Here is a 17466-nt window from a genome sequence, read left to right as displayed (position 1 = left end):
TAGGAGATCATCCAAACATCGTCAAAAAACCATCATATTTAACGGATTTTCATGTTAATTATGCTGTGACAGATACAAGAAATTCTACAGTTAAATATCCATTATCTGCTTACCTTGATTACAGCAGATTATCTCCACAATACAGGTCTTTTGTCCTCAATGTATCATCTGTATAGGAACCAAGAACTTATGCACAAGCAGCTACTGATCCGAATTGGGTCGCTGCCATGGCTCAAGAAATTGCAGCTTTAGAAGCCAATCACACTTGGGAAATCGTCCATCTCCCTCCTGGCAAGAAACCAATAAGCTGTCAATGGATTTACAAACTCAAGTATCATGCCAATGGAACAATTGAAAGGCATAAAGCTCGTTTAGTTGCGAAAGGTTATACGCAGAAAGAAGGAATCAATTTCTTCGAAACGTTCTCACCTGTAGCAAAGATAGCTCCCATTCGTCTCATCATCGCTTTATCAGCTCACTTTGGATGGCGTTTACATTAACTTGACATGAATAATGCCTTCTTATATTGAGATTTAAACGAAGCCATACATATGAAAATCCCACATGGATTTGAAGCTCCGGTCAAATCTGTTTGCCGTCTTCGAAAGAGTCTCTATAGGCTCAAGCAAGCATCCCGACAATGGTTTTCGAAGCTCACCAGCTCTTTGCTTCGTTTTGGCTTCACTCAACTTCACTCCGATCAGTCTGTGTTTTTCCAAGTGAAGGATGGCCATTCAACTTTCCTGGTTGTCTATGTTGACGATGTCCTCCTCCCTGGTTCGTCATTGTCACATATCACCGCAATCAAACAATTTCTTTACTCCGATTTCACTATCAAAGACTTGGGCGAATTGAAATTCTTTCTAGGGATTGAGGTTGCTCGTTCTTCACAGGGGATTTCTTTGTGTCAGAGGAAGTATGTACTCGACATTTTAGAGGATTCAAGTTACCTGGCATCTGCTCAGTTGATTTTTCGATGGACACTACCGTGAAGCTTCATCGCCCGTCGCCGGATGAACCCCGACTCTCTCCACTTGCAGCGTCGTCCTATCGCAGGCTTGTGGGCCGCCTGCTCTATCTCAATGCTACTAGGCTCGATATCACGTTTGCAGCCCAACATCTCTCTCAATTTTTTTGACTGTCCAACTCAAACCCATCTCTCTGTAGCTCAGCCTGTACTGCGTTATCTGAAAGGTTCCATTAGTAATGGGCTCTTTTATCCTCCTGCTTCACTTTCCACTCATTCGGGCTTATAGCGATAGTGATCGGGCTGGTTGTCGCACCAATCAACGTTCCGTTTCAGGTTATTGTGTTCTTCTCGGTAATAGTTTAATAAGTTGGCGTGCCAAGAAACAGTCTGTAGTCAGTCGTTCCTCGACCGAAGCAGAATATCGAGCACTTGCTTTGTCTACTTGTGAAATTATGTGGTTAGTGAATATGCTTTCCGAGCTTCATCTCAAACCACGATTACCAGTTCCTCTCCATTGTGACAACATATAAGCTCTGGCCCTTGCTTAAAATCCAATATTTCATGAACGGACTAAACATGTTGATATTGATTGCCACTTTACTCGTGAAAAACTTAAATCTGGTCTCATTTCGCTACATCATGTTCCTTCTCAATCTCAACTTGCTGACTCGTTTACCAAGGCTTTAGGACTGACTCCATTTCATAATCTTCTGTCCAATCTGAATGTCACAAACATTCATCTTGCGGGGGGGTGATACAGCCAACACACAGTCATCACACTTTCACCAAATCCAGTACTCTATCCCTTGACACAATCAAATTCAAATGTATTAGATAAACTTGTATTTGTATTAGAGTTGTACTCTTACTCTTGGAAAACTGTTTAATTCGTAAGTGTGTAAATATCAAAGCTTGTAAGTGAGATTTTACATCAATAAAATTATCTTTCAATCATTTTACAAGTATTACAATTCTTTATTAGTTTTTTATGCAAGGTTTTATCTTATGCCTGAAACAGATTTTCCAACAACTCACAGGGATCAGAGCGCCATCATGTTTTATGCTCCCGTTTTGTTTGATTCGTTAAGACTCGGGGAGGAAGCAGCCCTGTATTCAGCCATCATCACCAAAGCTATGAACGTCCTCACAACAGGTGTATCTGTGTACAAACTAGGACGACGGATACTCCTGATAGAATACTGCTGGGATTAAAGGCTAAAGACGAATCGAACAACCTCTCCACCAGTTGCTCTTTCTTGGTGGTGATAATGATGTGCGCTTTCATAGCGGCATTTGCTTGGTCCTGGGGACCACTGGGTTGGTTGATCCCCAGTGAGATTTTTCCGTTAGAAGCAGGCTCCGCTGCACAAAGTATAACTGTCTGTGTCAATCTTGACTTTTGTCATAGGACAGGTATTCTTATCAATGTTGTGCACTTTCAAGTTCGGTATTTTTCTCTTGTTCGCAAGCTGGATCCTGGTCATGACGATATTTTTTATACTATTTGTGCCGGAGACAAAAATTATTCCCATCGATTCTGGAGAAGGTTTTGGGATATATCTCCCATTCCAATTCAAGCAACACAGGCAGTGCCTAGTACAAGTTTTGTATAGATTTTGAATTGAACGGTTTATTGATATGGTGTATTGTACAATTTGTACACGATAGTTCTATATTACATTGGCAACTATATATACTATCAATTCCTAACTAGCAGGGATTTGATTCCCACACATTACCCGATATCTTCTAAATATATCAATTGGATATATTTTAATTACAAGTGATACGAATCCGTGCATGCTATGTTGACCTCATTGTGTGATGTTTACAAAATACAAAATACATTTTTCACTCATTGTGATGTTTCATATTATCAAGCCATCCGGTAACTATTGGTAAAAATTGACTATCATAACTCCTTGTATTTTCTTTGCGTGTCCCTTAAATTAATATTGATTTCTTTCTTTTATGATAATCCTAGTTTGAATATTACATTGCCTTATATTTCTAAGATTTGTTAATACTACATCCGTCTCAAAATACATATGTTTTCTACATATGTAGAAGAAAACATCATGTATTTTGAGACAGAAGTAGTATATATATGGTTTACTTTGTCTATATCTTATGCTAGCTAAGAGATCTGAACTTTTCACGTATATATGGACCGTTTGAGTTGTAAACTAAACTTGGAGCTGAAGCTATCGAATCCCGTGAAGAAATTCAATCTGTGGCACCGATCAATCAGTGTGGAAAGTGATCAATGAAGAATTATAAGTGTCTGAAAGCCTGATAGGAGGAAAGAAAATTGTGTATAAGGGGATGAATTCCATTAAGGGGATGAATATGCTTCCATGTGTAAATTTTATGACTAAGGTTTATAATTAGGTTTGAGAGGGACCGAACTTCATAAGCATTGCATCCATCATACATGGAAAAAAAGTCTGAATTATTAATCACAGGTATGGGCCTAATTGGATATGTTTTCATTGAATGCTGATGACTTGATAATGAGTTTAGAGTTTATCTTTATATTAGTTTCTTATATTTGGACAAGTTTAATTTGGTTGTAATTTTCTAATGTTTTTCTAAATTTGATCATACTTTGACTTAATTGTTATTCTTTTCCAGTAGATTTGTGTGCAAGTTGTACAATTTATTTATGTGGACTTGCCATAACTCAGCGCAATATAGACATTCTAACTAACATTCATGAGACACTTTTGTATATACCGTTCGAGGAAGCAATCATCTAGCACATTATAATCTAGCACATTATATGTCGTTAATTTGTGAGAAAAAAAGAAAAAAGAATCGACTATTCATGGGTCACAATTACTTTTTCCCTTAGTGTGAGTTTATGAGGTTCGAACTCTAGACCACATCACTAATAAATTAGTATAAAAATAAGTTTGTGGGATTAAAAAAAGATAGATTGTAGCGCAGTATAAATTAGTATAAAAATAAGTCGAAACTAAAAACTAAGAGCATATACAATTACAAACTCTAACACCAGACAATATAATTCCATAGCTTACATACGTATATTATTTTTCATTTACACTATATAAACAAAAACAGGCTTTAACTAATTATTACTTCAAAGTTCAAAATACTAATGCTATGAGAATTCTAGAGCTCTCCACTACATTCCTTTGGGCGTTAGGAATATGTTCTGCACTCAGAGTTTCCATGGATGACAACAGAGGAAACAAACAGACTCATCAATACTATTGCAGTTTTACCAGATTTCCTAATCTCTGCATCCAAACTTTGCGGACCACAACGACGACGACTTCATCAAGAAGTGAAGATGATCCTGTTCGTTTCATTTCTGCTCTTGTTAACAAAACTATTATTGAATCTAGATTAATGTTGAGTTCAGATTTTGGTCTCAGATACAGTTCTGTGCCAGTGAAATCTATAACAGGTCAGTTAATTGCAGATTTTTTTTTCTTGTTTATGTTGTACTTTTTTCTAAGTCGATTCTGTATGTTCTTTCTTTCATTGAGTATTTAACTTTGTAACAACTAGTAATAATAGTATCGCAAGATGCAGACTACTGTAAAAAGCTCATGCAAATGTCTCTCCACCGGCTAGACAAATCGGTGATAGCTTTAAAAATTTATCCAAGAAGCAGCAAGCATGATATCCAGACATGGTTAAGTGCTGCTTTGACTTTCCAGCAAGCCTGTAAAGACTCTGTTGATCAATTCAACCGCTCCGGCACCATCACGATGGATCAGTACATGTCACACGAAATGGATTACCTTTCTCAACTAAGCAGCAATTCATTAGCTCTTGTCAATAAGATAATTCTTAATGACTCCAAAAATATCGCGGCCACTAATCGGAAACTATCTGAAGGAGAATTTCCTAGTTGGGTATTGGCTAAAGACAGGAAGTTGCTGGTGCGGGCAAACAATATAGACAAAGCCAATGCTGTCGTGGCGAAAGACGGAACTGGAAACTACAAGACCATATCTTCAGCAATTAATGCTGCTTCAGGGAAAGGTTTGTGATTTATGTAAAAGCAGGGTTTTATAAGGAAAAAATACATACAAGTAAAGATGGCATCACGTTGATCGGAGATGGTAAATACTCCACCGTCATTCTCGGCAGTGATAATGTTGCTAGAGGTTCTTCCATGCCAAGCTCAGCCACATTTAGTAAGTAAAGTATCACATATTATGAAAATAAGACCAACAACTCGGTTTAGGAGATTTCAATAACGCTAAGTGTATTTTGATCCGTTTTTTGTTAAATATGCATGAAAAAGCAATAACGGGAGATAGATTTATTGCTCGTGATATCGGATTCCAGAACACAGCAGGACCAAAAGGAGATCAAGCTTTAGCCTTGTGTGTCGCTTCCGATCATTCGGTTTTCTATCGATGCAGTATTCAAGGCTACCAGGACAAGCTTTACGCGGTCGCTCTCCGACAATTCTACAGAGAATGTGACATCTACGGAACAATCGACTTTATTTTCGGAAATGCTGCCGCCGTTTTCCAAAACTGCCAATTAATTCTCCGACGACCTCAACATGGCGCTTACAATACAATCCTAGCAAATGGAAGATCAGATCCCGGTCAGAACTCAGGATTTTCCGTACAACATTGCAAGATTAGAGCTGGTCAGGATCTTGCTAACGTGAATTCTTATCTGGGGAGGCCTTGGAATACTTATTCGCTAGCGGTAGTAATGGAATCAGACATCGATGATGTGATTTCGCCGAGGGGTTGGATCGATTGGAAAGGGAGATCTAATTTAAGAACGTTGTGTTTTGCCGAGTATGAAAATGTGGGGCTGGGTTCAGGGACAGGTAATAGGGTGAATTGGCCTGGATTTCAGGTTATTGGATCCCAACAAGCTGTGAAGTTCACTGTTGCAAACTTGATTGCTGGAACATCTTGGTTGCCTTCTACCGGAGTCACTTTTGAATCTGGACTCTAAAAAGTGAAAGGTAAGTTGAGGTATAAATAGTTCGGTTATGACCAATGTATTTTTCTCTATTTTCCATTGCTATTAATTCACATTCACATACCATATAAAATAGTTGACCATAGCTCTTTATTCACATACCATATCAAAAATATTTGACCATTTGAGAAAAATATTCGGACTCTAATCACATAATGTGGAGTATATATATATATATATATATATATATAAAAGGCCAGGTCTCTAAGATTCATAACACCAAATAAAATTATAAGTTTAATCATATTATTCTACATAATAAATTAAATTAAATTATAAGTTTCATCAAGAAATTTCTTTTCATTTCGACTCTTGTTCTCTTCTCTAATATTGCCTGTGATGCATTCCACCTCCTCCCAAAAACACATGTTGGGATCACAAATTATCTTAATCCAGGTGTGAATCTTACTTTCCATTGTGCATCAGAAAAAGAGGATTTGGGTGCAACAGACTCTTGTACCTGGAGCTCGTTATGAATTTTCTTTCTATCCAAATACTTGGAGACAGATAACGATTTACTCTTGCACTTTTTCAATGGAACAACGAACATCATTCCTTTGATATTTATGAACACAACAGAGATGAAATACAATGTACGGTGTGTAATTACTTTGTCTTGAGCACTGGCCCATGTAGACAGCTTGGTAAAGATAAGTTTGATCATTGTTTTTAAATGGAAGGAATGAAATAATACTGTAATAAAATTTTCCAACAAATAATATGTAATATCATCTAATAAAGTTTCATTTGTATGGTTAATGGATTAGTAAAAAATGATATTATTTTGATTTTTTATCGATCGACATATTTCCATGTTCAAGTCTGTCATTTGATGGTCAAAAGAATAGATGACTTGATTACGCTGCAAGTCGATCGGTCAGAAATGGATGACGTCCAATCCAATCAATCATCCGATCAAACTCTATATATTATAATTTTAATTATAGCGAATCAGATCGGGGATGGAGCCACTATCCATATTCAATCCGATCCGTGGACACTATGTTTGTTTCGATTCGTACGGATTGGATAATATATATGAAATTGTCCTACGGATCGCCGTATTGGTTGGGTATCCTTGAACTAAATCAAAATTGCCATTCCTAATCCTGCTCTACCACAGACCCTAATCCAAATGTACATTGAAAAACACACTACTTACATTAAATAAGAAAAAATGACCTAAAAAGAAGGGACAGTACAAGATGACAGGTACATTTTAGGCCATTGTAGCTGTTCCGTGTAAATCTTAGGGACTGAAAGTGATATTTTGTGGGATCTAAAAGAATATTTAGATACTTCGAGACTGCGTTTAACACGTCAAGTTCAATAGAAAATATAACGGCGACGTTCACAGCTACCGTACAGTCGATAGTTTTTGGAGCTAACTACACTGTTAGTTTGTTTTTGCATTACAAGTCGAAGATCCGGTTACCACCAGAGCTTTTCTTTTCTCTTTGTTCAGTCTCTGTTCATGTGAATCGGAGAAGAAACAATGGAAACAAAACTAGCACCTCCTCCTCCAACCATCGAAAAATCTGAAGCCACCACCAGAGGCCAGAAATTTGCTTCTACTTGGGATAAGGTGTTTTGAACGAACTTAAAGATCTCGCTCTCTTTCTAATTTCTCTTTTTAATTTGATTCTAAGATCCGATCTTATATATTCGATGAACTTAAGTATTAGTTTGTTTGCTTTCAGAATTTGGATTCAATGTTTGATCCTGTTGATTTGATTCTTCATTTCATCAGATCTTCACAAGGCTGTAAATGCAATTGTGCAATTTTAGTGAATGCGTTTGTTTGTGCTCACTGGAAAAGCCCGATGGAAATATGAAACTGAATTGCACGATTCAACCATAAATGTGACTGAATTATGTTAACTACCTAAATGTTTGATTTGCTTTGCAGATGTATAGTCTGTCAGATCAGCAGCTAGCTGTTGTTTCAATGTTATCGCATGCAGTTGTCGACCGACCATTTCCTGCCAATTTGGTGAGAATTCAGCTGCTAGTTTTTTCGCCGCTCATACACTGAAATGCTTGGGGCAATGAAACATAAACTCTTCTTCTGTGTACTGTTGCAGGCCCAAGAGCATGTACCAGGACAGGATAATGGATTGACTGTAATCACTAATGATGTCTCTTTTGGAGAATCTGAGGCTATCGAAGCCGTTTTGGTTAATACAAATCAGGTTAGATAGAGGAGCCTATACCTGTTGAGCTGGTTACATTAGTTTAATGGAATGCATATTGCTGGAGTTTATTTAGGGTTTCCACATTTACCTAGGTTCATATTGAATTCGATAAGACATTATGGCTTGCACACTGTGATCAATATGTAACTTTATAACCGTTTGGCTTGTACCAAAGTCCAAACAACATCTTTATTTCATTAAATTAGATCAACCATGTCTCAGAAATTTGCTATATGATCTCTTCCTCTTTTCTGCAGTTCTATAAATGGTTCACTGACCTCGAATCAGCAATGAAATCAGAGGTATGTGTTGATTAGTCACAGTGGTTGGTTGTACAATGATTTAGCATACATTAAATCACCTCATTATTCACTTTGCTAGACAGAGGAGAAGTACCCGCCACTATGTTAATACTTTAACGAGCGCATACAGACTTGTGATGATATACTTGAGCAGGTATAATTATAATGGGTATCAGCATTTTTTATGTTCACTGGTTTTTCTGCTAGTATTAGCTATTTTAGATTTTATACGTTACTATGATATTTAAAAGAGCCTCTCTGTTTCTTTGTAGGTGGATGAAACCCTTGAGTTATTTAATGAACTACAATCACAACATCAAGCTGTAGCAACCAAGACTAAAACTCTACATGATGCATGTGATCGACTGGTACAATATTCTCTCTTTCTTGGCTAATGATTCTTTTGTAGAAACATAATTTGGGGACTGTAATGGATGCTGATTGACTTATTTTTTCCAGAACCAGGACTTAAGAATATCTTTAATGTGTCTGTTTCCTATTTCTAGATTTTGGCAATAGTGATGAACAACTTAACCTTCTTATAAGATGGAATCTTACCACTCTATGTGATCTTGCTTTGAAACTTGAGATATCTATTTCTATTTCTATTTCTTAGTGTTTGATGAATGGTGTGGAACTATTAAATCATCTTGGTATACGAAATCTTATGCTATATGTTGTTGATATCAAGACTTAGTTGGTATCTTCTTCTTTTTTAACCTATTAAAGCTTAGTTGATATCTTGAAATTTGACGTTGTCACTGAATACTAGAAAAGTGACTTCACTTTTAACAAATTTGTGCAGGTGATGGAGAAGCAAAAGTTGATCGAGTTTGCAGATGCACTTCGTCGTAAGCTCAGCTACTTTGATGAATTGGAGAATGTAAGGTTTGATTGCTACCTTATCTAAAGTTACAGAATGCTCTAAGTGGTGGATAAGGAATGAGAAGCCTGAAGGGTTCACTTTTTATCTTTTTTGTCTATGTGCAGATCTCTAAGAATTTTTATTCTCCTAATATGAATGTTGGAAATGGAACTTTTCTTCCGCTTCTCAAACGGCTTGATGAGTGTATATCGTAAGTAGTTGTTCCATTTTGCCATCTTTAAACTTGTGACTTCTCCTCATTTAATAATATTTGCGAATGATGCTAGATTATGTTTTTGTCGGAATACATTATGAAATGACATTTTTTATGCTAGGTATGTTGAAAACAACCCACAATATGCAGAATCCAGTGTTTATTTGCTGAAATTTCGACAACTTCAGGTACACAATTGGCCTGAAATTTATATATAATGTTAGTAAATGAATTGTTTATCTGGTTTTAGTAGCAAACTAGAAAGAACTTATAAATTTAAATGATTTGACAGTCTCGAGCCCTGGGCATGATCCGTTCTCACGTGCTTTCTGTCTTAAAAAGCGCTTCATCCCAAGTGAGTTTTACTCGTGGAAGACAACTATTTATGTGTTGCATTAGTTTTAGGATGCCCTTTGATCTACCTGTTTTTTTACTTCAGGTTCAGGCAGCAATCCATGGCAGTGGGGGCAATAGAACTTCTGTCTCAGAGGGGGTAGAAGCCTCAGTCATATACGTCCGTTTTAAGGCTGCGGCAAGTGAGGTAATGGTTTCCCTTTTGTCATTCTTTTTGTTATCTAATCATGATCAAGCTTTCAGGCATAGTAAGCTATGGCTTTAATCCATCGTAAGTAAGTTGACGAGACTAATATCTTTGCAGCTTAAGCCAGTGTTAGAGGAAATTGAAAGCAGATCCTCACGGAAAGATTATGTTCAAATGTTAGCAGAATGTCATAGATTATACTGTGAACAGCGGCTATCCTTGGTGAGATAATGACCAATTTACTCCGTTAACCAAGATGGAATAGGCTGTTTCGATTTAGTCAAAGATTCTTTTTTCATTTATACATTTCTTTTTCTTATTTTGGGTTATCAAGGTAAAAGGGATAGTGCATCAACGAATTTCTGAGTTTGCCAAGAAAGAGGCATTGCCATCCTTAACTAGATCCGGGTGTGCTTATCTTATGCAGGTATTGATTCTCAGTTCTATCGCAAAATGTGAATGTTTTGGACATCCCTTGTCCGCTTCTAAAATATCATCAAACCTTAAACATTTGTAAAACTAGTGATTTCTTTAAAAAATGGAATTGAATTCTGGTGGGGGTCCACCTGGTGATGCCGTTATCTATGTTTCTCTGCAAATTAAATTTGATTTAACTGCAGGTTTGTCAACTTGAGCACCAACTCTTTGATCATTTTTTCCCGTCTTCTTCAGAGGATATATCAAGTTTGGCTCCACTGATAGACCCTTTGTGAGTTTTTCTTTTATCTTGTCTTCAAAGGCCATTTTTTATTCTCAAAAAAAAAAAAAAAAGGCCATTTTTCTTTTCCCCGACTCTTTTCATTACTTCTCTCCCACTGATTTTAGCTTCGGTATTGTTAAACTATAGCTTGGGTGTAGTGTAAACTCTGATTTGCATCAGGATTTGCTCCAAACTCAGAATGACATGATACCAAAACAAGTGGCTCGGGCTCTAAATTAAGATTCCTGCCCACTGATTCTGTTTTCAAAAAACTGTATCAACATCATGATGCTTGTGCTTGGTGTGTGAAACCGATTGCTTTGGACATCCACTTTGTGGCTTTCTGTATTTAACTCTGTCTAATATCGGCTTGTCAACGTGTACTGAGAAATAACCTTGTACTAAGAACAGAGAGAACGTATAATTTTGTGTTTATGAACGAACTATGTCTTCCTTTCTCAGTAGGACTTTCTTGAGTGCTATTTTGCGCCTTAGATATACATTCTCTCTTTTAATGTTGAAGTTCTAGCAGCTTGCTTTTTTGTGTGTCACAGCCCCTCAATTTTCAACAACGTTTAGTTTTTGAGCTATATCATAAGTTATCTTATGGTTTTTGTCCCAATTTGCAGGTCCACCTACTTGTATGATACATTGCGCCCAAAGCTTATTCATGAAACAAATGTTGATTTTCTGTGCGAGCTTGTCGACGTCCTCAAAGTTCAAGTGTTGGGGAAACAGCTCAACAGACGGGGTGAGTCATTAGCAGGGCTACATCCAACATTTCAAAGAATCCTGGCAGACGTACATGAGCGATTGACTTTTCGTGCTCGAACTTATATTCGTGATGAGGTATGCTGGTTGTTTACTTGGTCTAACCTTGGAATCTGCAAGTCCTTTTTATAATACATTTTATTAGTCATCAACATAAATTTTTAGCATATTTCAAATTCCTATTAGCTCCACCAATCTTGGGAAACAACTTTTACTGCTCTTATGTATACAGTTTTCGTACTTTTCCTGAGATGGAAATAGAGAGTAAAGTTTCTACTAGTTCATGTCCTGATTTAACTCGTTTAGAGAAACGCGGGTTGTCATGAATATAGATGCAGGTTATGTGCTGAAGATATTGTTTCATATGCTTTTGAGTCTATTGATTGTCTTTTAAGCATTGTTTGTTTCATTTGCAGATAGCAAATTATGTCCCTTCTGCTGAAGACTTGAACTATCCTGCGAAGCTGGAGCACTCCATCGAAATAAAAGAAGAGTCTTCTTCTGTAAAGTGTCTTATCCATCTTTCAATAGTTTTTAGCTTGTTTGAATAAATATGTAATAGGTCTTAAGAAAATGGAATCTATTTCTGAATTTATACAGTATAGGCTTATAGCTCTTAAATTTTGCCAATATACAATATAAGACATAGGGACATAGCCAAACTGTCAAGTTGTTTAATTGTCTTTCATGCCCATGTCAATATATGAACTATTCTTGCACCTGAAAAACAAGAAAGTAGTTTGGAATTTTGTCCCTTGCTTTCGCTTGGGAGAGATGTCTAGAGCATGATTCAGCTAGTCTGAATGCCTGATGTTTGTGAATCCTTTTGGGTTTTGTGGATGATGTTTCTGTTTATGGATTTTCATTATGGTATGTCACTACTATTATGGTCTCTCTTTCTTACTTCTTTCTCTACTGGCAGGCTGATGAGAACCAGGATGTATTCAAAACATGGTATCCACCTGTGGAGAAAACTATATCATGTCTCTCAAAGTTGTACCGTTGTCTAGAACCTTCAGTATTCACTGGTCTCGCACAGGTTTGTCTGAATTTTTGGACAGTTTTTCTTCACAAAACTTGTAAACGTTGTTAATCTTGTCTTTTTATATGGTTTGCTGAGCTTTTTTTTTCCTCAATAAAATTATTTCAATCAGGAAGCTGTGGAATTTTGTTCAGATTCTATCCAAGTGAGTAACATAGCAATACTTTTGTACATTGACATCGTTGGCTGCAATGATCCTGCAAACTTCTCTTATTTTATGATTATCTGTATTGAAGTAATGAGTTTTCTATTTCCTACATTTTACAGAAAGCTAGCAAACTTGTTGCAAAAAGATCTACCACAATGGATGCTCAGCTGTTTCTTATCAAGCATCTGTTGATCTTAAGAGAGCAGGTTAAAGCCAATCCTTTAGTTTATTACAGTATTTGTTAAATTGTTTTCCTTTGTTGGTTTGTTTTGGGTGATGTTTCCGAAACTAATTGGACTTTTGGTCTTCCAGATTGCTCCATTTGACATAGAGTTCTCTGTCACGCACAAGGAACTTGATTTCTCTCATTTGCTGGTCAGTTCCATGAAACTAATATTGTACTTACATAGTGTTTGATGTTCATCATTTCACCACATTACATGCTTTTTACTGGGAGATTCCTTAGTTCCCTTCTTCTTTTGATGTTTACCATTTAATCATTGCTAAAATTTATCTAGAGGAGAATGACTCAAAGTAGTTTGGCTTGTGACCTCTTAACTTTTTGAGCACATAACACTATATACTCAGATTCATCCTACAGTCATACAAACTTCAGTCTTTTTAGTTATGAAATTGACTGTTTTAAAGTCCCTTTTATCCATAAGTATGGTCTTTATTTGTTTTTCCTTATGCTTCACCAGGAACAACTCAGACGGATTCTCAGAGGGCAAGCTTCACTGTTTGACCTGTCTAAATCAACTTCATTGGCCAGGACTTTGTCTCCCCGTGTTTTGGAAAGTCAAATATATGCTAAAAAGGTTCGAGACTCTGCCTTTATATTGCAAATCTTTTGCATGCACAAGATGATTGCCCCACATATTTGCATGGACCATTTTGGCCGCATCTGGCTGTTGGAACATTTTGGCAAATGCCAACCGTTGCTTCTTTTTACCGTCAATACTGATTGTGTTTTCAGGAATTGGAGAAAAGCCTAAAAGCCACGTGTGAGGAGTTCATTATGGCAGCCACTAAACAAGTTGTGGATCCTATGCTTTCATTTGTTACCAAGGTTAGTCTTCTTCACAATCAAATCCTTGATAATTTGTCATTCTGTAGACTCCTTATCACTCCTTGTTTTGCAGGTCACGGCTGTGAAAGTTGCATTGTCCTCTGGTACCCAGAATCAAAAGGTAGACTCTGTTATGGCGAAGCCACTTAAGGATCAAGCTTTTGCTACTCCGGATAAAGTGGCTGAACTTGTTCAGAAGGTATACCATTACCATTTTAGTTTGATTGCTTTCTTCCCTTCCCCTATATATATACATATTCCACGTAGAATCTTATCTCTGCAAGTATGATTGATTACCTGTATTTTTCTTTGTAACACACAAACACACACAGGTATACGCTGCCATCCAACAAGATTTGCCCAAAATGATAGCAAAGATGAAGCTGTATCTGCAGAACCCATCAACACGAACCATACTTTTCAAACCAGTCAAGTAAGTTGATACTTGTTTATCAATATACCAACCGAGTACAAACAAATAGTATTTCTCAATCACAGCCGCTGAATGTGTGCAGGACAAATATTGTGGAAGCCCATATGCAAGTACAGTCTCTGCTTAAGACGGAATACACATCTGAAGAACAAAAGGTCATCAACATGACACCTATTCAGGATCTGCAAGTACAACTTGACAGTTTTTTATAGGCTAGCTAGTAATGATTATTCATTTCGATTTCCTTTTCTCAACTCTTTTGAGAGGATATACATTCACGGTGTTTAGGAGGTCGTTTCATCTCACATCTTTTTTATTGTTGGCATATATAGGTATAATGTTTTTCAAACTAGATGAATTCATGAGCGTCACATATTTTATTTATGATTTTGTGAATGAATATCGTATTATTATCTGACTGAAAATTATCTCAGAGTTCATTTGTATTTTAAAATCATTACTTTTTTAACATTTACTTCCCACCCAGCTCTTTTTTCTACTTTTCTTATTTATTTATTTTTGTTTACAATAAGAAACTTGCGTCCAATATTTTTTGTTTAAAAGTGAATGGAGAGGCAAGTAATTTTACTCAACTGCGATGGCGGTAATTTTTTTAAATGACGCGGGAAATCGAGTCATATTGGAATATGTAGAATTTCTTGGTTGTTTGTCTATCAACGGAATCAAAATGAGTGATTGGGTTGGCGTGGATAATTACTTTTGACATAAACTAACGAAACATTCAGACAAAACACTGAAACAAACGACGCAACAAAGTCAATTCTGGTAACTGGGACCTGATTCAAACAAGTTCTTTCTAATTTATCTTTCAATCAATGAATGACCACCCCAGTAAAATATGGATTCCATATAGTTATAGAGTTGTACAAGTTTAGTTCCACCATAATCTAACTCAGTCAATCCAAAATAAAAAGAAGGAAAGTTGACCGTGATCATTCATGGTGATGAACATTATTGGGGATGACACAAGAAGAAGAAGAAAGGGAGGAATTTGAATGATGCCGTTGAATTTGCATACTTTAGATTTAATAAAATGGAAACGATGAATATCTCGCCTGATGTGAATGACAATTTCTATTCTTAATAAAACTCCACATTGACTATCTTATGCATCATTTGGAACACGTTTACAAAGATTAATGTTATCTTAAGTCAAGTGTGTTTATGCTGTCAAAGAATTTTTTTATTTTTTTTAACTTTTCGAGTCAATGTTCTTAAGGATTTTACAGATGTCAAAGAGAGATTTTTAATCATCTTTTAGGATACTGACGATTTCTACTTCAGTTTTAGGTAATATAATCTCGTGTTGATGATTTTGGGAAAAAAATCTGATTGATTTCCTGGGTAAAAAAAAAACACTCATTTTTTACTTGTAATTATAGAAATCGGTGACATCAATTTTGCTGATGAATTTTATTGACCTATAAAAACTGTTTCTTTTTTATAGAGAGATGTAATGAAAGAGGATTTTTGTTTTGAGATTTCTTTATCTCTCATAGGGTTTCTTACGATTACGAAGACTTACTCTGGTTATTTTTCTTTTAATTAATTAGGGTTTGCTTCATTCAAGCAATTTTTCATTTGGTTCTGTTAGATTTCGTGTTTCTCTCATCTGGGTCGTTTTGATTTCATTGGCTCACTCTAATTTTAGGGATTTTGGAGTGTTTTCTCTCAATTTTTCTTCAAATCCATATATATTTATTGGAGCTTATGCTTTGATTTCGAGGTTGTGGATTCAAGCTGCGTAAGTATTTATCAGAAGAAGAATACATATATTGGCGGGCGTTATGCTTTTGTTATGAAGGCATGATGTTACATACTTCAGGTGCTTCCAGAAACCATTGCAGCCTCCTTGCAGTTCTCTGTGGTAGTGTCACTGATTTTAAACAGAAGCTGCCAATTTCTGGTGATAAACCGAGATACCCTTTTCCGGAAATCGTCTCCTCGGGGCGTCTTGAGGTACACGTGTAAAATGATGCTTAATGGGGATTTTTAGATGATTGCTAGTCTTAAATTGTGCGTTTATGAATAATGCAGGTTCAGATTTTGTCAAATCCTAGTACTGTTGAGTTCAAGCAAGTACTTGAATCATCAGAGCCAAATATTGTGTATTTGCGAGGAGAGCAGAGTGTAGACAGTGAAGAGGTGGGCTCTCTTGTTTGGGCAGATGCTGACTTGTCGATCGATTCCTTGTGTCTGCTCTTTGGTTCGACATTGCCGACAACTGTGAGTGCTTTTTTTTCGGCCTTGATTGTTGTTTGAGTGTAGAAGTTTGAATTAGACGTTTAAGTATACATCTGGGGGACAAACAATTAAAATCTTAGAAAAATACATGACAGAAATCGAAGATTTTATAAAATTAAGGACCAAATTGAACTTTTAATGGAACTATCGGATGGTGGCCCCCTTGCCCCTGCGGGGCGTTTGTGAGATCTGTAGTTAAACTATAAAGTGACCATTTTCACTTTACATCTTCTTGTCATCACATCATGCAGGTTCAAGGCATCTTTTGCAGTTTAAGCTTTTTTTTAAGTAGGTAATTACTGGAATAGTTCTTTAATTGTCTTATTATTTACTGGTGTTTCTTGTCAGGTTTTCTTAGAGATTCCTGATGGTGAAAACTTGGCTGCGGCACTTCATTCAAAGGTTTTATGTCGTACTCTAGGGAATTCTGTCAAAATTTTCTCTTTCTTTTGTACATTATTGTTAAATGGGGTTTTATTTCCCTCTTGGCAGGGTATTCCTTATGTGATCTACTGGAAACATGCATTCACATGTTATGCAGCTTGTCACTTCCGCCATGCCCTGTTTTCTGTGCTGCAAAGGTAATCATTCCTCATATTTCATTTTAGAATCAAAACTCAGGAGATTGACTAGAGAAAATCATCACTCTACAAAAATACAAGGCTTAAGTTGTAAAATTGAAAATTTGGTATGTTATCTGCGGCTTTGGTATTTTGCATCACATTTATGTAGATATCTTCCACATTGCAGTTCATGCTGCCACACGTGGGATGCATTTCAACTTGCTCATGCATCGTTTAGACTATATTGCGTGAGGAACAACAATGTGCTTCCTTCTGATGCCATGGAAGCTGATGTGAATGTTGGACCACATCTGCTCGGTAACCCACCTAAAATTGACATTGTTATGCCAGAGGTAGATGAAGAGGAGGAAGAAAGTTTTTCTGATCTTCCGGCTATCAAGA

General features: G+C 36.6%; 1 protein-coding gene and 1 pseudogene across 1 annotated transcript; both read left to right on the top strand.

The window, feature by feature from the left end:
* Window positions 1-4096: 4096 nt before the first annotated feature.
* On the top strand, window positions 4097-5929 carry LOC139884676 (probable pectinesterase/pectinesterase inhibitor 54). The gene is given in 4 exon segments (XM_071868676.1): window positions 4097-4403; window positions 4517-4981; window positions 4984-5142; window positions 5253-5929. Coding segments are annotated over 4 exon segments (1608 nt in total).
* A 1522-nt stretch (window positions 5930-7451) lies between these two features.
* Window positions 7452-14448, top strand: LOC139884675 (conserved oligomeric Golgi complex subunit 3-like; annotated as a pseudogene).
* The last annotated feature ends 3018 nt before the right edge of the window (window positions 14449-17466 follow it).

The sequence above is a fragment of the Rutidosis leptorrhynchoides genome, unplaced genomic scaffold, assembly GCF_046630445.1.
Source record: "Rutidosis leptorrhynchoides isolate AG116_Rl617_1_P2 unplaced genomic scaffold, CSIRO_AGI_Rlap_v1 contig587, whole genome shotgun sequence".
In the NCBI taxonomy this organism is placed as follows: domain Eukaryota; kingdom Viridiplantae; phylum Streptophyta; class Magnoliopsida; order Asterales; family Asteraceae; genus Rutidosis; species Rutidosis leptorrhynchoides.
Note: the sequence above shows the minus strand (reverse complement) of the source record. Positions and strands in the feature narration are given on the sequence as shown.